Below are 17,840 nucleotides of genomic sequence, written 5' to 3'. Positions count from 1 at the left end.
AGTGTTCCTTTCGCACCATGACCCATTTCCCCAGGTGCTCAGGCTCTGGGAACCACACACAGCAGAAAAACTTGCCAAATAACTATGCACATGTTGGGGACTGTGGTTCTGATTTCCAAGTTTCCACATCTCCTGGGAGGCATGAAACTGCTGAGGCTGAGAAGCAGCATCTGAGGGCCAGGGCCACTAGGCGGGGGCCCAGCTCAGACCACCAGGGCATGAGCAAGGTAGCAGCAGCCAGCCTGGCAGCAGCAGTTAAGAACTAGCCTGGGCTGGGAAGGGGTAAAGGCACTTTACCCGCTGCAGAGGCTGAGGCAGGTCTCAAACCCAGGGAGCAAAACAGCAGCCACAGGTCACATCAGCTCACACATGGGCCTACACAGTGGTTTTGATTTAAAAATAAAAAAAAAATGCTACTGTTTGAAAACCAGAACATTTTAGAATATCTGAACTCTTTAAATACAGAAAACCCAGCAACTAGAGGCCAGAACTTGGTAGACCCAGCCCGAACGGACCCAGCTCTCCAGGAATCCACAGACTGCACCTACCCAGCTTCACTCACTTCAGTTATGTGCCTAGCTCCTGAGGGCAGGAGTTTAAGACTTTCTGCTCTAAATCTTTCCCAGGGGCCATTAACCGTGTGGGTAACACTATCTCAAGGGGTTTGGGTGCTCTGTAAATGAGAATGTCAAAGCCCACAGAAAAGAAGCATGTAAGTGAGAATTATTACAATATCTGCAATAACAGTCCCCACTCCTAGAACCCCTTTTTAGGAAATGGGGAGAAAAAGTGGAATTTCTGGTCAATTAAGATATCTGTCAAACTGGTTATTCGAGTGCTTTTGTCACTTTTGGAATTCCAAAGGCATTTATATATGACTAGAACTTGAAAGTGCAGAGAAGTTTCAGCCTTCAAGTTTGTAATTCTGCTTCCGTCCCTTTCTTTGCAGAAACTCTAAACTTCCCTGATTTACGCCACCTTCTTTACAGTTCAATAAATCATTGATCTAACCAACACTGCCTTTCAGATTTAAAAACAAAGAGGGTTGAGGATATCTAGTTAAGCCGCTAACTGGCAAAACAGAACTGGGTCAGACTCCGTCCAAAGTCTGTCCAACAGGTGGGACACTCATCAAGCGGCGACTTGCCTTCCAAGAACAAACATGTCGCGTGGCTCAGCTTTCCTGTGCCTGTGACAGTGACAACCTTACTTCCTTCCCGCACCAGGTTGGAGGAAAGATCTAATAGGAATGAGTTTTCAAACAATCTGCTTCTAGAGTTTCTTCCCCAAGTTTCTGGAGTTTTCTTTAACGTTAAAGCTATGGAGATGTCAAAATAGCGGGTGGGGTAGAGGCAATGGATAAACAGAATTTCAAGACGGGCCTTCCGGGAAAACTTCTGTACGGGGACACTGGACGAGTGTCTTCAGATTCCTGTCTGTCGCTAACCTTACTTAGAAGCCGAGGTGGGAAGGGCCCCACGCTGCTACACCCCTGCCGGCCCCACGCCCCCCAAGCCTTTCTGAGGGGACCGAGCCCAGTGTCCCCTCCCGCCCCCGCCGTGCCCAGCCCGCGTCCTGCACTCACTGCTCAGCTGGGCACCGCAGCTTGGTCCGCGGCAGCCCACCGGCCGCCGCCTTCCTGCCCTCCGGAGCCGCGGCCCCCGCCTCCCGCACCGGCTTCTCGGCGCAGCTCGCGCCCGGACACGCTCCGGGCTGAGGCATGGTCCCGCGATTCATGGGGCCGCCGCCGCCGCCGGCGGCGCCGCCGCAGGGATTCAGCCGCCTCCAGCGATCCAGAGCCCCTCCGGTCGGGGCGCCCGGCCGTGGCCGCCGCTGCTCTGCCGCCCGCCGGCTTCCGAGGGTGCACGCAACGCTTCCGCGCCCGTCACCACCTCCCGCCCCGCGGCCTCTGACCCGCGGCGAGGGGGCGCGGCCCGGGAGGGCGGGGCGCCTTGAGCCCCGAAGCCTGCGCATGCGCCTGCGCCGGCCAGACGCCCGAGACGAAGACGGCCCACGCGGAGCGGCTGCTGCGCATGCTCCGCCCCCGGGCGCGCCGCCAGTCGGCCCTAGAGTCTCCGGCGCGCGCTTATCGCTCTAGATATCTTGGCGCTTCCGAGTCCCCAGGGACCGGGCCGTGGTGGGAGAGGGAAAAGCACTGGACTAGCGGCGAGGACGCTCCTCGGTGAGGCGGAGGAAGGCCGGCCTTGAGATGTAAAGGGCGCTGACATATTTGGGCGTCTCTTACAGTGTCTCTCCTGGCTTCGGAGCCTCGCCTTCCGCCGACGGGGTTTGCCTGGCTGTGGAGGGAGGGATGTGGGCCGAGTGGATGGCCTGGCCTCTCCGGTGTGACAGGTCCGTCACCACCCACCCGTCCCCGGGGCCCGGCGGCCTTTAGCCTTCGGTGCGTGGTCGGGCTTGGCGGCTCCAGGGCTGGGAGTTACAGTCCTTCCCTTCCGTGAGGGCGGGAAGAGCGAAATGGTTCTGCCCGACAGGTGAGCCAGCGCAGCACGGTGTGTTCCTGAACTACGTTCTTTCTTATAGGAAATTTGGTTTACGAGGAGCAAGGGCGAAGGGAAATATTAACAGGCTTCAAAGATCAGAAGACAATGTTTCATGACTGGGGAGGGAATAGCGTAGTAGCCGCTGACGTTGAGCAGCGGTCATGAGTGCAAGCAGCTCAGGACCAAAGTGTGGAGGAAGGGAGTGGCATGGGCAGTTCAGAAACCTACGAGTAGTTCTGGGGCAAAACCGATATATAACAGGGGATTTTACTGAAAGAAGAAACAAAGCTTGTTTCGAGAAGGGTGCTGGAGACCAGATCTTGAAAAAGCCACCTTTGGCTAATTAGGGTACTTGTGCTTGATCCTCCTTGAAAGGCCGGAAGGAGGAGATTATTTTGAAATACCGCAGTTGTGTGCAGTTAGAGAAAAGACTGGGAAAAGACAAGACAGGAAGACCAGTGTAGGGAGTCTAAGTAGTAGTTGGCATCAGAGGGAGAAACCGGATAGAAAGAATACTTGTATTTTAAGGCAGAGAACAGTGATGGATTTCCCCCTTTAATTATATTTGAAAAAGTAATAAATGCACATGCTAAAAAAAATTCAGAGCATACAAAAGAATATACAGTTAAATTTTGTATGGATATTAAGGGTGTGGGATTATAGTGGGATGACTTATGTCCCCTAAAATTCATGTCCAGCTGGAGCCTCAATATGACCTTATTTGGGTATAGGTTCTTTGCAGATGTAATCAGTTAAAATGAGATGTGCAGGATTAGCATGGACCCTCAATCTAATGTCTGGTGTCCTTATAAAAGACGAGATGATTCAGAGTATTTAGGCACAGAAGAAATAAGGACATGTGAAGATGGAGGCAGAGATTGTGGTGATGTAGCTAGAAGCCAAGAAATGCCAGGAGCCACTAGTAGCTGGGAAAAGGCAGGGAAATATTCTAAAGAGCCTTCAGAATAAGCATGGACCTACTGACAACTTGATTTCAGATATCTAGCTTCCAGAACTGCAAGAAAATAAATTACATTTGTTTTAATCCACTCAGTTTGGGGTGCTTTGCTGCAACAACCCTAGGAAACTAATACAGGGATAAAGATGAAGGATTATAAAATGCTATCAGGCCAAATTTATTGGTAAGGAGGGCTAAGCAGATGTTCTAGATACATTTTATTTCAAAGGGTTAGATAAGGCTTACCAGTTTGTTTCATTGATTGTTAGTATGTCTTTTCCTACTATGCCTGTGAAAGTGAGAAAATAACCACAAGATAGGTTTGGGGACCCAATGGGTCCACTGTGAGAAGGACCTGAGCAAAACTTCCATTGATTACTTAACTTCCATCCACCTGAAAGTGCCTACAATAAATGAAATTGAAGTGCCAGAACTGCCTGGGAGACTGTAGAGGAAGATATCCAAAGATTTGAGAAGACTGAAATGTTAGAGTGGATTTATCATTGGAAAACCTTCTCACCCACCCCAGGAGGGAGCCAGAGGACATTATGCTTCACCATGACTGTGAGAAATTATTTGTGAAGTCCCAGCATCCTTGATGGGATCTGCAGTTGCTCTTCTCTGTAATCAGATGTATCTTACAGTAGAGACTGGTACCATCAAATGAAATTCCAAAATGCAGTGGGGATAGTGGGATCTCAGGGTGGCAATGTGGGACCAGTGCAGTTACTGTAATGGACAAAACAATAGTCAAAATTGTCTGACTCACTGAGACCTGTGATATTAGCCAATTGATAGTGGTGTCCCTAGAAAAGAAATAAATGGATAATTACTAAATTCCTACTTAGTCTTTTTTTAAATTTATTTAAATTTATTTTTATTTGGTGCAGGGGGAGGAGGGATGGTAATTAGGTTTATGTATTTATTTATTATTTTTAGTGGAGGTACCAGGGATTGAACACAGGACCTCTTGCATGCTAAGCACATGCTATACCACAGAGCTATACCCTCCCCCTCCTACTTGGTCTTTATAAGCAGAAGAGTTCTAGGTCTATGAACAGAAATCCCAACTTGCATCACCAAAATGGAGAATCGCAGTCCTTCAATCAGTTCTCAGACTTGAGCCAATTTACATACCCAGAACTCTTTGAAAGAAGGGAAGGTTAGGTTTTCTTGAGGAAGGACCCTACTTCATTGCCAAAAATTTATAATGTTAATTTCTTCCCCAGCCTTCTGCAAAGGACCCTATAGTCATTTGCTGGAGTGACTGTGCACTGAGGGAAAGGAAATAACCAGACTTCTGGGGGATTAGTAGGCAGTGGCTCTGACTTAACACTAATTCATGGAAACCTGAACATCACTGTCTACCTATCAGAGTATGGACTTGTGAAGGTCGAGTGATCAGTGGAATTTTAGCTCAGGTCCATCTTACATTAGGCCCAGTGCATCTCTGAACACATCCTGTGGTTATTTCCCCAGTTCCAGAATGCATAAAAAAATAGACATACTCAGCAATTGGCAGAATCCCCACATTGGTCCCCTCACCTGTAGAGTGAAGGTTGTTAATATAGGAAGGGACAAATGGAAGCCATTAGAACTGTTGCTAAGCTATAAAAACATAAGCCAAAACAATACCACGTTTTTGGAGGGATTGCAAAGATTAGCATTACTGTCAAGAACTTGAAAGTTGCAAAGGTTGTGATACCCACCACATCCTTTTTCGACTCACCTATTTGACAGAAGACAGTTGGATCTTGGGGAATGACAGTGGATTTTCATAAATCTGATTTTGTGGTGATTCCAGTTGCACTGCTATTCCAGATGTGGTTTCATTGCTTGAGCAACTCAACACATTTCCTAGTACCTAGTATACAGCTATTGATCTGGTAAAAGCTTTTTCCAATTACACGTGTCATAAAAGACCACTAGAAGGAATCAACAGACAAGTCAGCAACACGCCTTTACTGTTCTGCCACAAGGTACATCAGCTCTTCAGTCCCATGTCATGATTTAGTCTTCAGGGACCTCCTTCCCCTTCCGCAGAACATCGTGCTGGCCCGTTACACTGATAATGATATGCTGGTTGGTCCTGGTAGGCAGGAAGTAGCAATTACTATACACGTATTTGTAAGGTATTTGCATATCAGAGGATGGGAAATAAATCCCCCCAAATTCAGAGGCCTTGTACCTCTGAAATTTCTAGGGGTCCAGTGGAGTGGAGCATTTCAAGACATCACTTCTAAGGTGAAGGGTAAGTTGTTACATCTAGCACCTCCTACTATTAAAAATAAATAAATAAAAGGCGTCACCCACAGTGAGAGAAGGGAAGTCTCGGCAACAGGTCCTGGCTGTTGTGCACGTTGCTGTTCCACGTGGGTCAGATGACTCAGTGGATCCAGTGGTGCTTGAAGTGGCAGACAGGTGATATTTGGAGTCTTTGGCAAGTACCTGTAAGTGAATCACAATGCAAACCCTTAGAATTTTGGGGCAAAATCCTGCCATCCTCTGAGGATAACTACTCTCCTTTTGAAAAACAGCTTTTGGCTTACTAATGGACCTTTGTAGAGGCTGAATCCTTACCAGTGGACCGGAAAGTTACCATGTGGCCTGAGCTCAGTTATAAATCATGTGATTGGTGTGTAACCTTGGTATGATGTGACGAAAATGGCCCCACACCTCTGTGATCTTCCAAAAACCCATAACTCCAGTCTAGTTGTGAGAAGAATGTCAGACAAATTACGAATTCCATTAGGGGGCATCCTAAAAATTTCTTGGCCAGTGCTCTTCAAAACTGTTAAGGCCATCCAAAACAAGAAAAGTCTGAGGAGCTGTTGGTCAAGAGGAACCTAAGGAGGTGTGACAAATAAATGTAATGTGGTATTCTGGGTGGGATCCTGGAACAGAAAAAGACGTTAGGTTAGGAAGTCTGAATAAACTATGGACTTTAGTTAATAAGAGTGTATCAGTTTTGGTTCATTAAGTGTAATAAATGTACCATGCTAATGTATGATGTTAGTAATAGGAGAAATTGGGTACAGGGTACATAGGAACTCTGTACTATCTTCTCCATTTTTCTGTATGTCTAAAACTATTTCAAAGAAAGTCTGTTATATTAGAAAAAAATCAAACTCAAATACCACGTCACAAAGTGATAAACCAAGACTTTCCAACATAAAGAAGAATGTCTAGTCATATTGTTCTTATTTTGTACTTCAATAGAAAAATTATAATTTAAATGTTAAGTATTTCATCTTTATCTAATCTTTAAAAAAGTGTGTTGTGTGTATGTTTTATAGTAAATAAACACAGAGGTACATGTGTATATTTTTAATGTGTAAGTGCATATTGGAAATGCCCACAATTTTTTTACTGATATTACTGAACTAAATTATTAGAAAGCAGGTGTGTTAAACTGAATAAGTCAAAGACTAAATCTGAATTTCTTAGAGGAAGTCGTGAGAAGTAAGACAATGAACTATGATATAATTACAATTAGCCTATTTTTATGTCAGGATGAATAAATAATAACACAAAACTAAGCTTAAGTAAAAGCCTGTGTAATAACATTGCTAGAGACAATTCCCGTTTCCAGCTTCCCCTTAGAATCAAACATTCCCAAATGAGATAACTAAGAGTAAAATGATGGTATTATAACTTGTAAGTCCTTAGACTTGGTAGCATTTTGAATCATCTCAAACTGCTTCTTCAGTGGCCTTGCCTAGAATAGTTAATGCATCAAAGACTCTGAGTCCCTATTCTTTGGACACTTCAGCCCTTATTTACAGTAATTTTTCATTAAGAGTACTGCTGAGGCATTGCAGTGTTTGTTTATTGGATTGGCTGATTTTTTAATTCTCTAATAGGAACTTAGTACCAATTGGATGCACATCTTCCTTTTCAATACCATAAACTAATATTTTATAGCAAAGTCAAAACATTCTGTATTTTCACTATTTGGAATTTCCCAATGTCACAGCAATAAAAAATAGATTTCAAATATGTTCTGTACATCAATTTCTAAAGTAGTCACAGCAAAGGTACTTTTTGGTTTATTCTAGTTTCACAGGTTCATGTACTGTACCCAGGCTTGGAAGCAAGTATATCTAGTTTCACTTAGAAATTAACTACTCCAGGAATACCTGAGTATTTATTTGAAAGATCCCCCTTTTCAGTATGTTTCTTGATTGTGGAGTGCTCATTATTTTTACACAGGATTTGGGGATGGAGAGCCTACTGTGTATTTGCAGTTCTGAGACTAGAAGAAATAACTTTACAGGGAAAACTGGGGGAAATAGTTTATTAAAAAATATCTTGCAGTAGTAATAGTTTACCTAGAAACCCCCAAAATTGTCCCCAAGAGGTTTTTTTGGGAGAAGTATAGGCCATGATGAAATTTAATCATGAAATTGAAACCATTTCATACATAAGGAAATAACAGAGAATAATATAAAAAGACTTGGAATTCTGGAAAACATTAAACCAGTCTTTTGCTTCCAGCTAAGTGTAATTTCATCCTAAACAAATAACACAGGCAGCTGATAATCTTAACTTATTTGAAGAGCTTCTAAAGTGGAGCTCCATACCCTTAGTACCTTAGTATCTGCTGTGGACTGAATCATATCCCCCCACTGCAAATTCATAAGTTGAAGCCCTAATCCTCAATATGACTATATTTGGTCATATGAACTGAATGTGTCCTCCCAAAATTCATGTGTTGAAACCCTGTCCTCCAATGGGATGGTGTTAGGAGGTGGGGGGCCATTGGAGGTAATTAGGGCCAAATGAGGTCAGTAGGGTGGAGAAACCATGAATGAAATTAATGCCCTTACAAGAGTCAAAGGACAGTTTACTCTTCCTCTCTGCTACTCTCTGCCAAGTGAGGAAATAAGGAGAAGTCAGCAATATAAAAACCAGAAAAGATTTTTCATTAGAACTCAGTCATACTGGCACCCTCATCTTGGACTTCCAGACTCCAGAATTGTAAGAAATAAAATTATTTAAGCCATCGAGTATATGATAGTTTGTTATAGCAGCTTGACCTGACTAAGAAATTTGGAGATAGGGCCTGTGAGAAGGTGATAGAGGTTAAATGAGGTCATCAGGGTGGGGCCCCAGTCTGACAGGATTGGTGCTTTTATAAGAAGAGGAAGAGACAGCAGACTTCTCTATCTACCGTGGAGGACACAAGACAGCCATCTGCAAACCAGAAAGAAAGCTGTCACCAGAAACCAAACCAGCCAGCAACTTGATCTTGGATTTCCTAGCCTCCGGAACTGTGAGAAAATAAACTTCTGTAGTTTAAGCCTCCCAGTCTATGGTGTTTTGTCACGGCAGCCCAAGCCAATTAAGACAGTATCATAGAGTTACTTCTTTATACTTACCTTTTAGGACAAGCATCTGAGCTCCTTTGGAAAGGACGCCCATCTTTCATACTGTACACTGGAATTCAGAAAGAGCTAGAGGGACAAATTGTAGACGTTTCCTAAGAAAATAAAGGTAAGGAAGAGATTCTTCATTTCTGTATCATAACATGGGAGACCTTCACCTACAGTAATCTGATGTGAGGTTGGTAATTTTCATGTAACCCCTTCTTATCTCCATCACAGTCAGAGGGGAAAACATCACCCTACGATTACCAAAAGCTCTCTACTTACGATGAGTCAACCATACCTTGAGAAATCATACCAGGAGATTGCTGACAAAGTAACAAGGGCTTTCTGGATCTTTTGCTAATCTTTGTACCTCGTAACTTTTTTCTTTGCACTTCGTCCAGAATTTTAGTGAATGATTAACTAGGTCTTCTTCAGAAAATAAGGCTGCATAATTTCATTTCAATTATCATTGCATTATTTCCCAAAGACCACAGCAGCTCAAATCCACCTTAAAATAGTGGTCCTTTTAAGGAGGTACCTCTATCTCTTGAGGTACACCAGGGCCACCTCATACAGCTGTGCAGCAGAGGCCTTGGGGTAAAAAGATAACTTTCATAGCCAGATAAGGACGTGGATAGACTTGTTTTCCTCTCTGCCCACTTACTTTGTGTTCACCATATTCCTTCTTTACCAAAAACAAAACACTGCTCTCTTATCCTTCCCAAATCTTACTACAGTGCGTCCCTCGAGGGCTGTGTTGTCAAATACTATAATAACCACTAGTCACATGTGTATATTAAGCACCTGAAATGTAGCTGGTCAAAATTAAGATCTGCTATTTGTGTAAAATACTACAGGATTTCAAGGAGTAATACCCCAAAAATGTAAAATACCTTATTTTTAATGTTTTATATTGATTAAATGTTGAAATGATAATATTTTGGAAATAATTGCATTATACATAATATTAATTTCACCTGTTTCTTTTTGCTTTTTAAACAAGGTACTAGAAAATTTTTAATTACATACATTACTCACATTATATTTCTATTGGATAGTGCTATTCTAGAGCATCAAAACAAAGGACAATTTAAATATTGCTTTTGGAGAAGTCTCCAATATAAGGCACCAAAATTTTGTATTCAGGCTTCGTGTCTTGCCCCTCCTTCTGTTAAGAGTGGGTATTTTGGTATTTTAGTGGAGTAGTTTGGTCAATATGTTCATTCAGATATAATGTGAAGTAGGGATATGAGAGTGACAGTAATTTCACTGGAAGAAAGCACTGCTCCTGAGGGAGAGTGCTGGAAGAATCAGGCAGAGTACAGGTAAGCAATAGTGATGACATTTTATGTCGTCCAGGTGACACGCTCGGGGCAAGGCTCTCTGCCTTACTTAGTACTCTTTCTTAGAATTAGTGTGTACAGGTGAGATGACTGTTCTTTGGCAGGCCCAGAAATGGGAGGTGATTGACTAATTACTGGATAATCAATCCTTTTGTAATTCAGGGGGTTTCTAATTCTTTGCTTTCAACAAACTTGACAGAAAACCTAAAGTTTTTAGCTGATGACTTAAAATAACTAAATGAGAGATTACTATGATGCTTTGGGCATGCAATTCAGAAGTTGAAAGAACTGTCATAACAAAACTGTTTTCATCTATTTATGAGAACAATATTTCTCAGTGCTTATTTCTGTAGAACCTAAAATTAGAAATTGAATTCAGATTAAATCCTATCTCTTTCTAACAATAAATAACATTCACCAATGGATTTTGAAAGAGATGCACCCAATAAAATTTTACTGAGTATGTGTAATTATTATCAAAATTCGTAATATATTGTTTTAAATTTTTACTACTGATAATTATAATAATAAAACTTCCAGGTAATTTTAAGTAATAAAAGACTTTCAAACAAAATATACTACATTATATAAAATTCTGGGAATAGAGAATGGAGTAGAAAAGTAAGATTTCAGTGAGAAAAAGAAATGTTGTAAAATTAGTCTTTTTTATGAATGATGTGAATTTCTGATATGTTATTTATGTTGCCACAAAACCAGCCTCTGTACCCTGAAAGCTGGATTGAGGCAGAGTTTTGGGAGAATTCAAAAAGAACCTCTTTATTGCTTTGCCTGGCAAAGGGGAGTCACAGCAGGCTTGTGCCTTAGAGACTTCGAATCCATCTTGGGGGTGGGGTCTTGAGGTTTTATAGAAAAACTAGATGGAACAGAAAAGGTGATAACAATCAGGACGTTTTACAGGGTGCTACATTCCTCTTAACCTCAATAAATCTGGGGCCCTGGGAGGGTCTGTCCATTCTTCTGAGATTACTGGCCTATTACCTCCTTCCTGGAGCATAGACTCTGGGTTAAAGCTATTCTCAGTAAAGAATGTATAGGGAGGGGAGAGCATAATGGAAAAGTTTGGGGGTTGTTTAGCACAGAAGCAGTAAAGGAGAAAAAGCAAGTTGCAGGAGCTCTTAGTCAGAATGAATCAGCAAACAGTTTCCACATCAGGGAAGTGATTATTGGTACTGGAAACGTGAGTCAGGTGATGATTTTATTTTCAAATACCAGTATTTATAATACAGTGGAAATGACATCCTTTAAAACTAAATTTCTAATGGAAAATTTTAGATGTCAAGTTTCAAATGTTGGAACAGTTTCACAGTTCTTCAGAACTCTTCTACGGGAAAAGGTGAGCCAAACCCTCACATGATGGCCTCCGATGCCAGCCAGTCAAACCCCTTCATCTATGGATGTGGCAGCTGAGGACCAGAAGTTCTGCCCTTGAACCAGAACCCAAGGCCACGTTCAGTCACTGGCTCTGCAGCCCCGCTCCATCGCCTACTCAAAGAGGGCACACAGGGCTCTGTGAGAAAGCCCATGTTTTATTAATGGCGAGATGCCTCTAAGCAAAGGGTCGTCTCTGAACCGTATTTGAGTTTAGAGCTATCTGGCATCTGTGATGTCAGACTGACTGTCACCACCAGTCTTGCCCACCATCAGCATTATTTTTAAAGCAGCCATTTAGAAATAGGAGATGTCCATACATCTGTCACAGCAAGTTGGGTAGTAATTGATCTGCTGACCTCCCTAACAAAGCTGGAAGCAGCTTCGGGGGAAGCAGATATCCATTGGCTTGGTTGGCTTGGGCTTGGGCTGGGCGGCCATAACAAAATACCACATCCTGGGTGGCTTCAACAACAGAAATTTATTTTCTCACAGTCCTGGAGCTAAAAGTGAGATCAGAGTGCCAGCACACCCAGGTTCTGGGGAGAGTCTGTTCCTGGCCTGCAGATGGCTGCCTTCTTGCTGTGCGTACTTGCTGAGAGAAAGCAAGCTCTGGTCTCCCTTCCTTTTCTTAGGAGGACATAATCCTACTGGATCAGCACCCTACCCTTATAACTTCATTTAACTTTACTTCCACAAAGGCCCTGTCTCCAAATATGTCACATTATGGGTTAGAACTTCAACATACAAATTTTAGTTGGACACAAACATTCAATTCCCTAATACTCATAAATCTTTATGTTCCTTGTTTATAACCCGATGGATGGTACCAGTGATCATTAGTAAATTTCTGTGGAGTGAATTCATATTCTTTATATCAGTATCGTGGTGGAAATGTAGTATAGCAAAGAGAAAACTGGCTCTGTGACCTTGGGCAGGTCATATACCCTCTCTAAGTGATGTCTTAGAATGCCTCAGAACGCTGGCACCAAGCTTCATGATCTTTTCACTGTACCAGGTGACCCAAGACCTTAAAGAAACTGTTCATTTTAAGATAGCCTTGGACTTCACTGGGTCATAATTTCTGTTTTATGCAATAATTCACTGCATTGGTCTAGCCTTTGGGGTATGCAGGAGGCTGGGTTAAGGAATCTTCCTGGCAAGGAGAGAAAAACATTAGGTGTTTTAATAGCTATTCTCTTGCAAAATTAACCAGTTACTTGCAATCTTCTTAAATTATTTTTCAGAATATTTCTAGCCAAAGCTTTGTGGGTAAGTCCAATCATGGACACTAGATGGCATCGTAAGGTCCTCGTCTGCACCAGTTCCTGACAGCCCAGCAGGCCTTTCCCACCATTTACAGCAGAGTCTAGGGTGAAGAGAACTTAGAGAAATGTTCTTCCTTTTCTTTGTAGAGTCTGTAAGTTTTCTTTTGAAAAGTAGGAACTGTGAATAGTCTGCAGAGGAACAAGGCTCTCAGGACAAACTCCATCCAGTGTGTATCAAGTCAGGAGACTTGTTCTAAGTCCCAAGGCTAACACTTTTGGTGGATTTCTTGGAGGAACTCTATTTTCTGCCCTGAATGCGTCTCATAGGATTGCTGGGAGGACCATTTAGAGTCGTGTATGAGAATTTCCATGTGCTACAATTAAAAACCAAGGTTCTTTCTGCCTCTGCAGCCCTCTTCTTGGGAGGCTCCCACCTTGCACCAGCTCTGGGCATCTGCTACCCTGGCCCCTGCCTCCTCTTTGTCAACTGCAAGATCACTCTAAAACACTCGTAAAGGGCTCTGACATCAGATCTGCTTGTTTCAACCCTCTACTCAAACAGCTGAAACTGGCAGTCTTAGTGTCCTCCACGCCCGTGGTGTTCAGCTTCTCTTCAACAGCTTAGTCCTGTGGCTGCATCTAGACCTTGTCATCATCTGGAAGTGAACCCCTTAAGACCATCAGCTTCATCCCACTAGGAGTCATCCCTCCTTTCTCCTCTTCCACCTGTTCGTCCATTTCATTGTGATTCCAGCTCCTTCACTTCTTCCTTCTCTCCCTGTTCATCAGCCCCCACTTCTCTACACACAGAGCCCCACTTTCTCGTCTTGCCCATGCTGTTTACTCTCTCGTCAACACCTACCACTCCCTCACCGCCTGTTCCCCCACTGCCTCCATCCCTGAGGGCCCCCATGAGACTAGTGCAGACCTTTGAGGCAGCACAGAGCACAGAGGTGGAGGAGCACAGGCGTGGAACTGAATGACTCCTCTGACAGTGGGCAGCTATGTCACCCTGAGCACGTTATTAATCCCTCCGAGCGTCAGTATTGGGTATTTGAGGGGGCTGGAAACATTATTTACAGGAGAATTAAGAGAGGTAATAAGTAAAAAGATTTCTTTGGAACTTCTTTCTATGCTTTTATCTTTTGCATCCTCTACATATATGATCTCCCCCTGTGATCCCAAGGTGCCTCTCTCTCGGGCAAGTGGATGGGTAGACTAGGATTATTAGAGTAAAATGCAAATAAGAGGTAGCGTGTAGTTTACTTCTAAAACAGGTAATTGAGATATAAAACTAAAGGCCTGAGGACAGTAGGGCTTAGAGATTATGCCAAAATATAGTTTGGAAATAGAACAGAGGAGAACCCAGGTACACCCACCTCCTATTCCGCCACCGCAACCAGAGAGGATTGTAATGGCCACGAGGGAGGAGCCGGAACAGGATGTGCCCTAGAAGGAAACAGGCAGGAAGGGGAGAGGAGCTGGGTATGTCCCTTTGTGGTCAGGCCGCCCGACGCGGCTGCCCTCTTGCTCCCCGCACATCCCCTGTGGGACCAGTTCCTGCCTCACCTACACCCTCCTCTCCTGATTGACCTTCCCTCTTCAGTAAACGCTGACTGACATGCTTGCCCCAGGCCCCAACAAGTGATTGTTCTAATCTTTAGATGAGAACATCACCTTGGTAGCCTATCAGAGGGACCTGAGGGGCGTGCTCCTCTGCTGGTTTCCCTGGTAACTGATGAGCCAACCTGACGTCCACTCCCCCTGCCCCAGTAGTGAAGCCTGCCGCCATGTTTGCCTGCAGTGGGGTCGTTCCAGGGCCTTGCTTCAGACAGGTAAGATCCCCCTGCGCATTAAACCATTGATGTCTCTGTCACTGACTCGGGGGTCTTTCTTTGCTCTTGAGGCTGGCCAGGTACTGAGCTTGCAGGCTTGTGGGTGCAGCCCAACAGTCCCTTTTCAAGAGTCCAACACTCACCTAGGCGTGAAACCATGGAACCTAGGTGGGCCCCTTAACCCCCAGAGCTGGGGCGTGGTAAGGGAATCCATGGCATACATTTAGTCACTTAGTCCTCCACAAAACCATTATTCCCTGCATTAATATGGCACCACAAGACTATTAGTGGCCCCTTTTACTGAAAAGGGTAGTAAGTGTCAGAGTCAGGGTTTTAACTCAGGCCAGCTGGCTTCAAAGGCCATGCTCTTAATCATCACACTACAGGGGCTTTCAATCAACATCAGTTCCCTACACTCACACCATCTGTTCAATGCCAGGATTAAGAAGCCCAGTTGGAAAAGTTAGGCCGCCGTATGTTTCATGTTATTACTAGTTAAGATCCAGACTCAGCTGGGCCTTCGGTTCTGCTCCTTCACCTGTCGTTTTTTCTTGGTCCTCTCCCTTCCCCAGTCCCTGCAGTGGGCCTCCTAACTCCTAAACCTTCTTCATTCCCTGCCCTCCTCACCTTCAGCAATGAAATTGTCCATGATTCACAGAGAAAACCAGTGCCATTAGGGGTGGACTCTCAGCTTCTCTCCTCCCCTCAACTAACTTACCATCAAAGGCACCCTCTCCTCCTCCCTTCCAACCAGTTTTTGAGGAGGAGATGTGTCCATCTGTCCTATTATTTCAGACCATTCCCTCCCTCCCCTTTCATCTCCACCAGGATTTCTATCAAGTGTCTCTTTTTCCCATATCTTCAAACTTCCCCATCTCTGCTGGGTCCTTTCAGCATATAAACAGGTAAGGTTTTTCCTCCCCTCCACATCATTTCTGTCCGTAACTGTCCTAGGTGTCAGAAATTTCCAAGCACCAGTCCCTGAACTCTTCCTGAGTAGTGATGAAATTTCACTAACTCATGAAAAAAAAAGAGAAAAATAAGAATGATATAGGGAGTTTCTCATTAAGCTAAAGTAATTAAGTTTAAATGATTTTCTTTTGTTCTGACATTATGGCCTTTTAAAAAAATTTTTTCTGATATTCTTTGTATAGTAGGCCCTTTACATCTGCAGTTTCCACATCCTCAGATACAGAGAGCTGACTGACTGTACCACACCATGTTATATAAGTGACTTTAGCATCCATAGGGTTTGATATCCTTGGGGGTCCCTGGTACCAATCCCTGAGAGATCCTGAGGGATGACTGTATGCCACCTTTCAGAAGTATGAAAACTTCACTTGAACAATGAAAAAAAGGTCTTTTCTGTGTTAAAACATTGAGATTTGGGGCGTCTTTGTTATTGTGCACAGCCCAGATATTCTCAGACTTTTTGGTTTCTGAACGTCTCTACATTCTTTATACTCTAAAAAACTATTAAGGACCTGTATTGGCTATATTTTCTTCCTGTATTCTTGTTGTCTGGCATCTGGGAACTTGCTGGCCCAGGAGAGATGGCCCCTTTGAGGATTAGCTAATTCCTAGAGATAAACTCCTCCCCTGTGAGTACAGCTTTTATGTGCAAACTAACCAGTCCAAAGCTGTACCCCGCTCCCCACAGCCTCCCACTTTATCTGGCAATCACAGGGCTTTTATACTTTTGGCCAATACAGGGATACAGCATTTTACTGCACATCACAGATACTGCATTTTTACAAATTGAAGGCATGTGACAACCTTGCATTGAGTAAGTCTGTTGGTGCCATTTTCCCAGCAGCATTAATTTTTTTTTTAGTTGACGTATAGTTGGTGACATATAGTTGTGTTAATTTCTGACATACAGCATAGTGATTCATTTACATATATATATATATATATATTCCTTTTCATATTATTTTCCATTATAGACTATTGCAAAGTATTGAATATAGTTCCCTGTGCTATACAATAGGTCCTTGTTGTTTATCTATTTTATATGCAGTAGTTAGTATCTGCAAATCCTGAAGTCCCACTTTATCCCTCCACACGCCACCCCCTTGCTCGGTAACCATAAGTTTGTTTTCTATGTCTAGGAGTCTGTTTTGTAAGTAAGTTCATTTGTGTCATATATTTTTAGATTCCACATATAAGTGATATCATATGGTATTTATCTTTCTCTTTCTGGCCTACTTCACTTAGTGTGACAATGTCCAGGTCGATCCACATTGCTACAAATGGCATTATTTTACTCTTTTTTATGGCTGAGTAGTATTCCATTGTATCCACAACTTCTTTATTCAGTCACCTGTCAGTGGACATTTAGGTTGCTTCCATGTCTTAGCTATTGTAAATAGTGCTGCTGTGAACATTGGGATGCAAGTGTCTTTTCAAATTAGAACTTTTGTCTTTTCCAGTTATAATGGCCAGGAGCGGGATTGCTAAGTCATACGTTAACTCTATTTTTAGTTTTTTGAGGAATCGCCGTGCTGTTTTCCATAATGGTTACACCAAACTACATTCCCACCAACAGTGTCGGAGGTTCCCTTTTCTCCACACCCTCTCCAGCATTTATCTTTTGTGGGCTTTTTTATGATGGCCATTCTGACCAGTGTGAGGTGATACCTCATTGTAGTTTGATTTGCATTTCTCTGATAATTAGCAATGTTTCATGTGCATATTGACCATCTGTATGTCTTCATTCGAGGTATGTCTGTTTAGGTCTTCTGCCCTTTTTTGATTGAGTTATTTGTGGGTTTTTTTGATACTGAGATGTATGAGCAGTTTATATATTCTGGAATTTAAGCCCTTGTCAGTCACATCATTTGCAAATGTTTTCTCCCATTCTGTAGGCTGTCTTTTTGTTTATAGTTTCCTTTGCTGTGCAAAAGCTTGTAAGTTTAATTAAGTCCCATTTGTTTATTTTTGCTTTTATATCTATTGCCTGGGTAGGCTGCCCTAGGAGAAAATTGCTGAGATTTATGTCAGAGAATGTTTTGCCTATGTTTTCTTCTAGGAGGTTTATAGTGGCTTGTCTTCTGTTTAAGTTTAAGCCATTTTGAGTTTATTTTTGTGTATAGTGTGAGGGAGTGTTCTAACTTCATTGATTTACATGCAGCTGTCCTGCTTTCTCAACATCACTTGCTGAAGAGGCTATCT

The 17,840-nt window shown here is 43.1% G+C and overlaps 1 protein-coding gene and 1 long non-coding RNA gene across 7 annotated transcripts in view; one reads left to right on the top strand and one right to left on the bottom strand.

Annotated features, from left to right (window-relative positions):
- OTULIN (OTU deubiquitinase with linear linkage specificity) overlaps positions 1–1,917 on the bottom strand; it is a 65,191-nt gene extending 63,274 nt beyond the window's left edge. For 3 of the 6 annotated variants that reach the window (XR_012503659.1, XR_012503660.1, XM_074356370.1), the window contains exon 1: positions 1,586–1,917. Coding sequence is in view for 1 of the 6 variants with exons in the window: in XM_074356370.1 (XP_074212471.1) it covers positions 1,586–1,737 (152 nt within the window). In the remaining 5 variants the exon portion in view is untranslated. The remainder of the gene's footprint in view (positions 1–1,585) is intronic. The other 3 variants (XR_012503657.1, XM_074356374.1, XM_074356373.1) reach the window with 3 other exon arrangements.
- Positions 1,918–2,015: 98 nt separating this feature from the next.
- The window catches only part of LOC123617465 (uncharacterized), a 31,047-nt gene continuing 15,222 nt past the window's right edge, over positions 2,016–17,840 (top strand). The window contains exons 1-2 of the long non-coding RNA XR_012503662.1: positions 2,016–2,492; positions 8,848–8,955. This is a non-coding gene — a long non-coding RNA (uncharacterized LOC123617465). The remainder of the gene's footprint in view (positions 2,493–8,847; positions 8,956–17,840) is intronic.

This window comes from Camelus bactrianus, chromosome 3, assembly GCF_048773025.1.
Source record: "Camelus bactrianus isolate YW-2024 breed Bactrian camel chromosome 3, ASM4877302v1, whole genome shotgun sequence".
Lineage (NCBI taxonomy): Eukaryota > Metazoa > Chordata > Mammalia > Artiodactyla > Camelidae > Camelus > Camelus bactrianus.
Note: the sequence above shows the minus strand (reverse complement) of the source record. Positions and strands in the feature narration are given on the sequence as shown.